This window comes from Lolium rigidum, chromosome 7, assembly GCF_022539505.1.
Source record: "Lolium rigidum isolate FL_2022 chromosome 7, APGP_CSIRO_Lrig_0.1, whole genome shotgun sequence".
Lineage (NCBI taxonomy): Eukaryota > Viridiplantae > Streptophyta > Magnoliopsida > Poales > Poaceae > Lolium > Lolium rigidum.
Window position 1 is genome coordinate 199842471 of NC_061514.1, and position 11869 is coordinate 199854339.

An 11869-nucleotide genomic window follows, 5' to 3' on the forward strand; every position below is an offset into this window, starting at 1 on the left:
GGTAAGGCTTTAGCTGGAAATTTATGTGTCTTAGTATGGGTTCCCTCTGAACAAGCGTCATAGAGGTTATGCCGAGGCTGCCTCCGTTGAAAGTGAAATGATGTGAAATGAGGTGAATGTACGACCTGCAGTTCCCGGGATAACAGTTGGCTATCACCGGGAGGCCAAGCTCATGGGGAGAGGTGCCTATACTAGGGCGTGTAAGTGAAAGGTTAATGGTTGATGATCCGCATACTGAGTTATGATTATTCAGGGTTATCCACGACGGATGTAATCAAATGTTGTGGTACAAGTGTGCAACCTCTGCAGAGTGTAAACCTATTCGAATAGCCGCGTCCGCGGTCATGGACAGTTGGAAAGGCCATACTGTTCCGTCATCAGAATTTTTCCCAAATATGACTTGTGTTTTGAACTTGAAAAGGTGACTTGGATTTGAATCACATCAGAGTTGTGGGAATGACACTAATGTTCCCACTTGAGTTAGTTAGCATATGAGGAGTCTTTACAAAATGTCTATGAACTAAAGTTGGCTTTATGCAAATAAACCTAGAGCTTAGAACACTCTCACTAGAACTGTTAGTACTTACACTAGTATTAGTTTGCGAGTACTTGAAAGTACTCACGGCTGTGTCCCTGGCTATTCAAATGGCCAGACTATGAAGCTGAACAGCAGTATGAAGATGATGGCCAACAGGACGTCTACGACAACTAGGAACCTCTTCTAACGTCAAGCGTTGCCTATGGAATAGATAGTCCACTACTACTTCGCTTCCGCTATGTGTTATGTAATGATCTTTAGATCAAGTGTTGTAATGAGACTGGATCATGTGATCCTTTTTATTGTAAGACTATTATGGTGTTGTAATGAATGATGACTCTATGATATTCAACTATTATGTCTCGCAAAAACAATCTTCCTGAAATTGCGATGTATGGCATAATAGGCATCTGGACTTAAAAATCCGGGTGTTGACATAACCACAGGATGTAGACTGTTGTAGCAAAACACCGCATAGGTACCTCTCCAAACTAGGGTTGAAAACGGAACGAAAACGGACGGGAATATGTCTTATCATTTTTATTTCCGCTTATCTTGATGGAATCGAAAACGAAATCGGAAACCCCAGAAACAAATATGGAAACGAAAATCACCGGAGATGAATATGGAGCGGATACGGGACGGATACGTTACGAAAATGAATATTTGTCACAATAAAATGACGGCATATTACCTTGGTCTATATACCGAAAAGGCACGTATAACGAAGTAGACAATAAGACAAGGAATATCACTCAACTTCAACAAGCGGCAATTCAAGATTAAGTACTACCTCCGTCACTAAAAGGGTGTCTCAACTTTGTCCAAATTTGGATGTATCTAGACCCAATTTAGTATCTAGATACATCCAAAATTTGACAAAGTTAAGACATCCTTTTAGTGATGGAGGGAGTAACAGACATAGTTTAACACTTAGACAAGCGCAAGTTCACATAAATATTTTTGCGTCAACACCAAGACTGTTCGTGGGTAGTCGCTTGGCCACCTGATCGCTCGTCTTGTAGGAAGAAGCTGCGATCGCTTGGGAGTTGGGACTAGGTCTTGTGGAATCGTCCCAAACAGAGATGAGTCGTCGGGACTGTAGGCAGCTGTCTATAATTAGTAGGTGGCCTGCAGACCTAGTTTCATGTGTAAATGTAGGCCGACCAAGAACATGGTTACATGGGCCTCTCTAGGTTACATTTGCGGAAACTTTCATATTTGTTTATCCAGAATTTCCTTTGCCGTTTTCGTTTCCGTCGGAAACAGCTCCCTCGTTTTCATTTCCGTTTCCTTTTATGATTCTTCCGTTTCCTTTCGTTTTCTGCAAAATGCCATTTCATTTTTCCTTTTTGCTCTCCATTTCCTTTTTCTTCGAAAACGGACAAAAAGTTCCTTTCATTTTCGACCCTACTCCAAACAGATGGCTTCCAGCTGCCGCTGCTACGTGGGCCCTTACACATGCCTTAAACCAGATTTTTCTCCCCCAAAATGAGAGCAAGAAAACACCGCTGAGACCTCCTCTTCTGTGCTGTCGCCGCCGCCGCTGAGAATTCCGAGATTCGGAGCAAGGGGAGGGGCGCGAAGGGAGGGGGCACGGCCATGTCGTCGCTGGGGACGTCCAAGGGGATCCTGGAGATCGCCAAGTTCGGGGTGTACGTCGCCGTCCCCGTAACCCTCACCTACCTCGTCGCCACCGACTCCAAGTCCATCAAGAAGCTCATGGGCCTCGTAAGGATTCCTTACCGATGCTCTCCCTTTGATTCACTTGTTAGATAAAGGATTGATTGGTAGTACTAGTTTCTTGGTATGGGGAAATTTAGAGGTTTTGCCATCCGGGCCACTCAACTGCGAAAGTGAGGGGAATATGTAAATTGGATGCCTATATTGGTACTGTATATCGACTGTATGGTGGCTCCTGACCGTGGACTGGACTTTAGGACCTAATAGGAAGAATTGAATTTGAAATTTGTGGTTTAAGATTAGCAAGAAGGCTTAAACTGATAAACTCTCACCTGTGTCGAGCAATTTGATGCTGCTAGGTTTGTATAGTTGCAAAAGGAGAATTTACTGGTAGTGGTAGGCAAAGGGCTCCTTTAGCCTGCGAATTGAATTACTGCTAATAGGAACGGTGGTGTGAACGATGACCGGACCGAGGATAGTGACAACACCAAACAACACTTCGATGGCACTCTCCTTTCTAGTTTATGCAAATCATGTGGGATGCTTTAGTGGACCTGGTGCTACTAAGGAATTCAGCAAGCAAGATTCGTTACCGAGTAGAGAGAGAATGGCAGTAGGCCTTGGAATTCATGGATTTAGGACTAAAAGAGGGCTTAGACGATCAGCTGTGTCAACCATTTTGCTGGGTGCTAGGTTCTTAGATGCTCGAAATATTTTGTTCATTTTTAAAGTGTAGAACTATAGAGGATGGATGTCTTCAGATCACGAGCTGAATTACAGGCTTATAGCAACGGGTGGTGAATGATTGTGGTATCTGTCGGAAGTGTTGATATCTAGTTTGGTATAGGAAATCGACATAGCGCTTCATAATGCAAGGCCTGTTTTGTTGAGGGAGATTCTAGAGAATGGTGCTGACTAACACTGGATGCCTTCTTCGGTGTCACTTCTCTTCTTGTTAAACAAAATCATGTAGGATGAATTCACCCTGCTGCTACCGTAGGGATTGAGCAAACAGTTTTTCTTTTTCTTTTTTCAGGTGCAACAAACTATGAATTTTGATGTCAAGCATGTGAACTCAACAATCTTAGTCATCTATGTGCATGTGTCAATTTGCTCTATTTGTCGGCAATGGCAGTGATCTTATTTGCATGTGTGGGATTACATCTCCAGTTGCTGATGTGTGGTTTCTCAACACATGAACTCATGCTGTTTTTATGGAGGTTATACTTCATAGAACTGTTTGTGTTCCATTGCATCACAAAGTTACCAGAAGCAACCTTGTTAGCAATGTGCATTCATGTATCCCTTGGTTTACATTCCCTCCTGATCCTTCATGACGGTGCTTTAGAAAAACTCCAATTAATACTGTTTGTGTTCCCATCTCAGCGTCCTTATGTGGTTTACCCACCAGAAGGCCCACGCCCACCGCCACCAGAAGAACTTCGCGAAAGGGCTCGAGAGATAGCTCGTAGCAGAAATCAAGAGTAAACAAGTGGACCATTATTGCTTCAGATAGTTCTTACTTGGACCATCTGCTGCACGAACCTATGACCCAAGAGGATCAGGAAACAGGAGCACAAGCTGTCTTGCGGGTGTATTGGTTGTCAATAACATGCTTTTGCTGCTTAGAGTATTGGAAGAAACTCACTTGGCTCCAGTTATTCTGTTGTAACATTTCCTGTTGCTGATGTAAAATTATGAGATGATTGTCAGTTATGGTGAAGGAGGAATAAATTGATCGTGTCGCACTACCCATTGCTCTGCACTCTTATTTTCTCTCATCTCTATGCCATCATTTTTCTTCCGTGAAATCCAAATATTCCCATGTACTGACTGAACAATATCGATGAAACATAAAATAAAACCAGGGGAAACACTGAAGTATAATTTTTGCACAGTGTTGTTCAATTGACCATGTAAAACACACCTGCATTTTACATTAGGCAGTTAGCCAATCACGAACGGTATACATGTGAAAGGTTATATTACATAAATTAGCACTGGTTACATCTGAATTGTAAACCGTAAGAGCTAGATACTGTACAGCCATCGCTGGCGGTGATCATTCTGTACTTGGTTACAAGAGGAGCTTATGTTACGGTCTATGTGCCGTGTCAGCAGCACCCGTTTGCCGCATGTTCACCCATCCTGATGCATGGGAGTGAAAAGAATCTGAGACCATTGCCTTCCGATTTTATCGTCGATCCTGTCTAACAATTTGCATCATCGATCCATCCAGTTCCGTCTCTCTTATGTGCAAGGGGTTAATCTGTCCTTGGGCGACTAGCGCTTCTGAAAGATCCATTATACAGGGGTAACAGTGATCGGCCGATCCGTTGCCTCGGACCGATGCAACGCCAATAAAGAGCTAAAAAAGACACCATGATAACAATCGGGACAGCCCATCTGCTCAAGAACAACGTCGGAAGAGTGATACAATCAGCCAGACAGCGTCTATGTATGTGCTGTACACTAGTCATCAGTGAAGAAGAAAGCTAACCTGTCAAGGTCAAGAACAGGGCTGTACACAATAGTTTCCCATGATGAGACAATGATGTGCCAGACGGGGTTGTAGTAGAGCGAATCAGATGACCAGAACAACCTTGTGTACGTCTCCAAGAAGATGAACATCACCCATGCAGCAACTTCAAGTAGAAGAAGCTTTATGACAAAACGCCCGATGACCACCATGATTAAGGAGAAGGCCACCAACCAGTTGAAGAGTTTGTTGTTGTACTCCCTAACGAAAAGAGCATGGGACCTTGCGAGCATCTGGAAGCATGCACAGGAATAAGAGTTTGGCTAACAGAAACCACAAGAGATAGTATGTAGGCTTCAGTAAGAAATTTCCAATGAGTACACAGCTAAAAAACTTTAACGAGTACAGTAGGAAACACGCATCAAGTTTTCACAACTCAAATACATTGTCCCTATAACAGTGTACTAATTTGGCAGAACAGGAGGGTAGAAGAAAGTGAATAAAGTTTCTCTTTTCCCTACCTTCAGTGTCTAGATGATTACTCCCTGATTTCCCATTTCATATATCTAGTTCTATATCCTTACTACTTGAATGAATGTTTACTTTTGCATAGAAAAACAGCAAAAAGATAGAAGTAGCAGAAGAAAGTAAGATCCCGTTAACCATAAGGAACTAAATTGGAACACTATATAAGAATATAAAGTGAAGAGGTGATTTGCAACTTTTCATCTCTAAGTAAACAAATAGTGATGTATGCTTATCAGCTCTATGTATTCTTCATAAAATCCAACTTAGTGGATGATCCTATATTATTCTAAACCCTAAAATACAACTTCTTTTTTTCTATCAATGCATCGAAACGCAATGCTCGCTAAAAATCCTATATTATTGAAGATATCTTATGGTCGAGAAATGAACCTTTGACATTCGATGCTCATAGTTTTCCTTCGCAGGCCCCACACACTCCATTACAAAGCTTTGATTGCAGCGAAGAAATCCTGCATTAAATTTTGCCATGGAAGGAAGCTTCAACGCTTGAAGGTGATCCATTTTGTCTTCACACTCTGAGAACCTTGCTTCACAAAGCTTTGATGACTGATATTCATTAGCTAAGCCATAGTTTCTGAGGACCTAAAAAGAATACCCAGTTAAGTTAAGTATATTGAAGACAATATCTAATTATCTATGATTCCATATTGCATAAGCTGCAAGTTGCGCGTGATTAATCTATAAGGGCATGTATATCACATAGGAATTTTACAGGAGACGGTTCGATTCCAGCAAGAATCTCAGAAATGTTCACAAAACAGATTAGACGTCACACAGTACACTATTGGACATAGCTTATTGCAGCTAGTAACTAGGAATCCAATGCCATTCCAAATAAAATACAGAATTATGAACTAATGCGAATACCATAGCATCAGAGTGAGATTCAAATTTGTACCACTAATTTTCAAGACACACCAACTGAAAATATAGATATGGCTATCCATTTGATTATCTGAACATGGGACATATGTAATTAGAAATGAATAATTAAATTCTGTCAAGAGAACCTTTTTGATTTCTTCATCGAGATTGAGGAAGGATTGGGCAGCATAATGTTTACCAAAATGCTGCTTGTCGAAAAGCTTTCTAGCTTCATCTTCTGCCAACACATGAACGTGCTGAAGTTTATCCACTGATACTGGTAGACCCACTCCTTCCATTCTTTTGTTATAAAGCTTCAAGCAACGTTCAAGAATGCCCTTATTGAAAACTTCAACAAGTGACCCAGTTGATGGAATTTCGCCTTTGTTCAAAGCCTCGAGTATCTATAGCAAAAGCATGCAACATCAGAGAACATTTTTCAAGAAAATATTACGATTAAAGATACATCAATAATGAGCACCAACGAGCATTACCTGCCCTAGGAAGGATACAAATTCCTTTCCATTTAGAGTTCTACCCTGCACAAGTTTTGGTTTTATCATGGATACAACTAACTGTTTCAATTCATCCCTCCTTTGTACATACAATGGTTCAAGTTCTTGGTCCTCCATATCACATAACTTCGTTCTTTGTAGATGAGGCTGGAAAAGAAAAGTCTCATCTTGTCAATGATGTATAGGTGTAAAGACAAAAGAGCACTTAGCAGCAGCATCAGAATGAACGAAATATATGCAGTTGTAGGTAGGACAACACTAAAGTTGAGGTGATTGCTACCAAAATTGCATGGGTGAACCTGGGAGCAAGCGCACCCTATATGGAAAAAAAATATAATAATTCAAAAAAAAGTCAAAAAAATTCAAATGTTTTTGGGAATCAAAGATGATCATGTATTGTACTCGTATACCAAAGATTCACCATGGAATAACTTCTCTTGTTTCCTGGGTGAAAAAAACAGACTTGAAGGTCCTATATTAAAGTACTATTCACGCTATATTCGTCATAGATTTGTTTTTTTTTTGCCTGAAGTCAATGTGAAACATTTTTTGGCCAAACAAATTTATATGAGTACAATACTTGATTATCTTTGATTCCCAAAAGGATTTCAATTTTTTTGACTTTATTTAAAATTACTACATTTTTTAGAGTATATAGGATGCGCCTGCACCCGAGAGCCAAAAGTCCGGGTCATGATTGCTACCACATATATTAATATACAGCTAAAAAGAGTAACGTTAAGCATACAAGCGTTCCCTTGCCAAACTCATGTTTTATGCTTCTATTTTGCAGACAAACACTAGATAAATTTCATGCGCACTGGGTGATGTGCATTAATGTGGCATATTTTGTGTTCTCAACCATTCATGCCCATCAAATCATCAATACAGCTAATGTAATGTAGAACATGGGATCAGACGTTTACCTGGGGCAAGCTAAAAGCAGTACTGTTATCACCCATAACTGCCAAAGAGTCTCTGATTTGGTTGACCTAATATAACATAAAAACCCACTTTTTTTAATCAAATGTGCATATCAATTTTCCAGTCAATAAGATATAGCTTCAAATAATGTTACCTCATCAATATATTTGTCTCCTGTAATAATACATTAAAAGAAGGTTAATCCAACTGCTCAAAAGATATTTCCACATCCAACAGCTGCGAAAGGAGGTACTTCAATTGCAAAACCGCGAAAAAGTAGTCAGCCATATAGTTTGAACTAACCATTGGTGTTAGGCACCCGTTGGAGAGCTTCATCAACCATCTGCTGTACAGATTTTCCTTCTGTTGAAAAATTAAAAATGTGAAATTATCACAGGAAGTTTGACCAGGCAGTACATTATCCCCAAAGCAGAACATAACCAACAAATGGTAAAATGCAAATGCTAGACATGACTAAACAGTGAGTTATGCGAGGGAATGTATTTTTTACTACTGAAAGTCTAAAACCCATCCTCACTACTTAACTGACAACTATTTAAAAAAGAATGTACATACTTCAAGGAACATCAACCAATTACGGTAAATGAATGCACTTTATGAACTCCATGCCAAGAGTATTTTTGTGCAAAGACTGATATTTATGTCTCATCTAATGGCATCAGTGAGACAAGTTATTACATACATACTGTGATTGCTACGGGTCCAGGGCCATGACCCAGGGGATGAGAGCGATAGAAGTTTGGGGACTTGGATCAGATGTTTACTGTTAGTTCATTTTAGTTTACTGGATAACCCATGTAATACTACCCCTATTCAAAGAGAAGATGACTTTCTTAACTAATCATGTACTCTATTCATATTTCAAACTCTCTTTGGGCCCCTTTACTGATGTCTGAGTTGCTACAATCAGTTAGGTTGTGGATCTACAATCCTGACATGAGTGCCATTTAATCAGATAAAAATATGACATAGAAACAAAATGTTCAGACGATACGGATACTGATTTTTGGAGGTCACCTATCCGTATCGGATACCATATTTATGCCATGTAGTGCGGAAGGTACTATGATATGTAAATTGCACAAAAGAAAACAGAAACTTACAAATTTGTTCCATTTAGCTATATACAACAGTGAAAGTAAATCATTTCCTAAAGTGAATCCTTCAATTCAGAAATGGGCAAATCTTCAAAAAGAATTCAACAGTTTCAGTGCCGGAAGATCAGGATTCAGCGGAACAAAGGTTGGCAGTCAATTAGAATTCTGATGATCTGTTCACTGATACACCAGTATTTCCCCATAACAATCTAATGGATCTTGAAGCAGCACAAGGTAACAGAAATCCAGTACTAGCTTCTACACACTTCTACTATATTCTAGGTAATTTGGTCTTTAGTCGTATGTGTTGTAGTAGTCTCTAGAGTGTTCTAGTGTGGGTTGTATTTGTGTTTGCTTTCCTAGTTTTAAGTAGTATTCTCTAGAACCTTCTAGCTATAAGTAAAACTAAGTAGTGGAGGCTCATGTGGTCTATAAATAGAGGTCCTTGCCTCTAGCTATGAAACCGGACTATGGGTGTGTTTGGTTTATGCCTAGTGTTGCCCTACCAAATATTTGGCTAGCCAAAATTTTGGTTGATGTTTTGCTTGTCCATAAGTTGGCCAATATTGGCTAAAAAAAATAAACTAGAGTTGTTAGTGGGGCATTGGCAAGCATCCAAACACACACCAACCTTTTGGCCATAGCCAATAAATTGGTAAAGTAAAGTTCGGTCACAACCCAAACACGCCCTTAGATCTTGGACTAGATCTTGTGTGTTAAGAGTTTGGTATGAACTCTTAACAGCCCCCGCCCCTAGAACGATGTCTAGCTCAACATGTTGGAGTGGTTCCTTCAACATTTGTGCTGTACACGCTGTCGCAGCAAGGTGGAGTTGTTCCTCCACAACCTTGTACTGCTTCAGGTGGTAAACTCTGGCAAAAATAGATATCCCATGATACAGATAATCTAATTAATACGCAAAACAACTTACGTAGGAAATCCCTCTGGATCAGCCACAGAAGTTTTGCTGGCTCGAAAGCAACATCTTGCCCCTGCAGAAACGGGAAACATAATTTACAAATAATGTTCTATTTTCATAATACTGAGTCTGGTTAATGAAGTGTTACCTTCACTCTTGTTTCCACAAACCAGATAGACAAAGAAAAACTTGTTAGGACATTAGCAAAGTACATGTTAAAATGGAAACTTCCTATCAGAAATTGCAGCAACCAAACCTTCCATAGAATTCTTCACCAAGTTCAACAGCAAATGAAAGTCTGGATATATCAGCTTCACGAATCTGTCACCAAAGTATGTAAAAAATCGATGTCCATCAAATTGCTAGGGTATCAAATATGAATTGAGGTGAGGGCATCAAGGACCATAGAAACGCACCGTCTCAGGGAGATTGTAGACAAGAAGAGAGCTCAAGACAGCTGCCAGAGCAAATATCCTAAGATGAAAACAAAAGGTCGAAAAAACACATTTTACATCTGAACCAGAAAAGAGTAGTAACGCATAGTCATTGCACACTATTTGTAGGCAACCAACCTATCATCATATACATTCGATTTCCCAATGCTCTCAAATCCTTCAGTGTCCAGGTAAAGGACAGACACTTTGGAGCCATCAACATCGACCTCAACGGGAGTACCCCAAATCCATATACCTTAAAGATGTTCAGAAGTGTGTAGATATCTCCAATTAGCATACGGGGATGACATTTATAAGGGTAATAATGGTGGCATTGGCAGCCCTTCTTACCTTTTGTTTTGGTATCTCGCATGTGACCAACTCCAAAACCTGCAGAGCAAATTATCATCCCCAGTGGCCTAGTCAACATAACCATTAATCTGAAGCATGATATAGAAGACCAGAAGGTCCATGTACCTTTATCACATGATAAGGAGAGAAGTTGGTTGAGAAGAAAAGATTTTCCGGATCGATATGGACCAATAACCTGATTTGTCAATATATCGCAGAAACATAGAGCCTTAGTCGGTGCAAGGACAAAAACATGTAAAGACGACACTAGGTAGGAAAACGTAAGAATTTCATGAGGATGACAGTTGGTTCAGATTCTGAACTTGGTACATACAGAGACAGCAGCTATTGGAGTTTTGATCCTTTGAATTGCCTCCAAGCCTTGTTTTGAAAGACGGAGCTTAGTGTGGCCATAATCCGGCTCCACTATCGGAAACCTGCATAATTGCCATTGATCAAAACTCGCAAGTTCTGACTGCTGCGAAGATGGCTGTACAGCATACCCCGCTGACAAACAACATTATTTACTTCTACTATTCACACTACGGTACAAAATGAAACATGACTGGCACGCGCGTGATACTTGTTGTGAGGGCGATAGGCATATATGCGAATGCGCGATGCAAGCGGACAAGCAGTAGCGCTAAGGAAGAACAATGAACAGTCCTATACAACCTGGAGCTGAAGGCTGAAGCTACAATTAAAACGCAGAGTTCGACGCCAAACGCCAGGAGTAGGAAGATGTGCACTTACGCGCGCTCGAGCTCACCGGCATCGGATTCCCCTACCGCCGCCGCAAGCATCGCCACCACCGCCGCCGCAGCCCACACCACCAGAGCACACCTCGGCCACCCCATCCCCGCCGCACCACCCAGTCACCCCCTGTGACCACGGCACGCGCGCGCGTCGGCACTCGCTACGTACCCTCCAGTTCCCGCGGCCGACGAACGTACACCGGACACCGAAACGTTCTCCGCGGGCAAGGGAGGAGCACGTGGAGCTGAGGAGAAGGGAGAGATCCGGCGAGCGGCGGGCAACGGAGGAGGAGTGGGAGGCGGGGTGATATAGCGGTAAGGTTTTGGGATGGCACGCGGCGGTGGGTTTCCCTTTTGCTTGGAGGCGGAGGGGAGGGAAGCCAGTCCAGCCAGGAGACGTCGAGGCGACGCGACGGTGGCTGGTCGGCCGTCGGCGTGTGGAACAGAGGAACTTTCTCTTCTCATTGACATGGGAAGAGAAGAATGGGTTAGCGAGGAATTCCTTAACTAATAAATGGCCTAATTAAGTGGCAGGATGGCTCAGGCACCAGTGGCCATACGTGTCACTCCAAGGTGGAACGTTTTGTGCCCTTAAACCTATGGGCCGTGGCCCATGGACTGCAAATAAGGACATCTAGACCGTCCCGACCCCTAAATATACTCGGCCGTGACATCTCTAATTAAAACTTGGCCACCCAACCACCCACACTGCACCGTTGCTAGGGTTGCCTCCGCCAACA

The 11869-nt window shown here is 41.6% G+C and overlaps 2 protein-coding genes across 3 annotated transcripts; one reads left to right on the forward strand and one right to left on the reverse strand.

Moving 5' to 3' along the window:
- The first annotated feature begins 2069 nt into the window (after positions 1–2069).
- On the forward strand, positions 2070–3972 carry LOC124673940. The gene is made up of 2 exons (XM_047209981.1): positions 2070–2269; positions 3608–3972. Exons 1-2 carry the CDS (start codon positions 2141–2143, stop codon positions 3707–3709), a joined length of 231 nt encoding a protein of 76 aa, XP_047065937.1. The 5' UTR covers positions 2070–2140; the 3' UTR covers positions 3710–3972.
- Positions 3973–4103: 131 nt separating this feature from the next.
- Positions 4104–11231, reverse strand: LOC124674398 (guanylate-binding protein 5-like). Of its 2 annotated transcripts, XM_047210443.1 has the most exons (17): positions 11128–11231; positions 10709–10811; positions 10501–10570; positions 10375–10413; positions 10162–10279; positions 10006–10063; positions 9846–9910; positions 9738–9744; positions 9602–9662; positions 7856–7915; positions 7707–7726; positions 7555–7620; positions 6608–6775; positions 6260–6517; positions 5619–5831; positions 4722–4993; positions 4104–4627 (listed from the first exon to the last, which is right to left on the reverse strand). In XM_047210443.1, exons 1-17 carry the CDS (start codon positions 11229–11231, stop codon positions 4486–4488), a joined length of 1824 nt encoding a protein of 607 aa, XP_047066399.1. In that variant the 3' UTR covers positions 4104–4485. The 2 variants fall into 2 exon arrangements, with proteins under 2 accessions (XP_047066399.1, XP_047066400.1); XM_047210444.1 differs by lacking the exons at positions 4104–4627; positions 4722–4993 and having other exon boundaries at positions 5689–5831; positions 6313–6517.
- Between the last annotated feature and the right edge of the window lie 638 nt (positions 11232–11869).

Bases quoted from the DNA above. Each gene is read 5' to 3' on its own strand.
- LOC124673940 (XM_047209981.1), top strand. From the start codon at position 2,141: ATGTCGTCGCTGGGGACGTCCAAGGGGATCCTGGAGATCGCCAAGTTC. The intron at 2,270-3,607 runs GTAAGGATTCCT...TTCCCATCTCAG, and splicing joins TCAAGAAGCTCATGGGCCTC to CGTCCTTATGTGGTTTACCC.
- LOC124674398 (XM_047210443.1), bottom strand. From the start codon at position 11,231: ATGGGGTGGCCGAGGTGTGCTCTGGTGGTGTGGGCTGCGGCGGCGGTG. The intron at 5,832-6,259 runs GTTCTCTTGACA...TATTCTTTTTAG, and splicing joins TCGATGAAGAAATCAAAAAG to GTCCTCAGAAACTATGGCTT. The intron at 4,994-5,618 runs GTTCATTTCTCG...GCATGCTTCCAG, and splicing joins ATGAGCATCGAATGTCAAAG to ATGCTCGCAAGGTCCCATGC.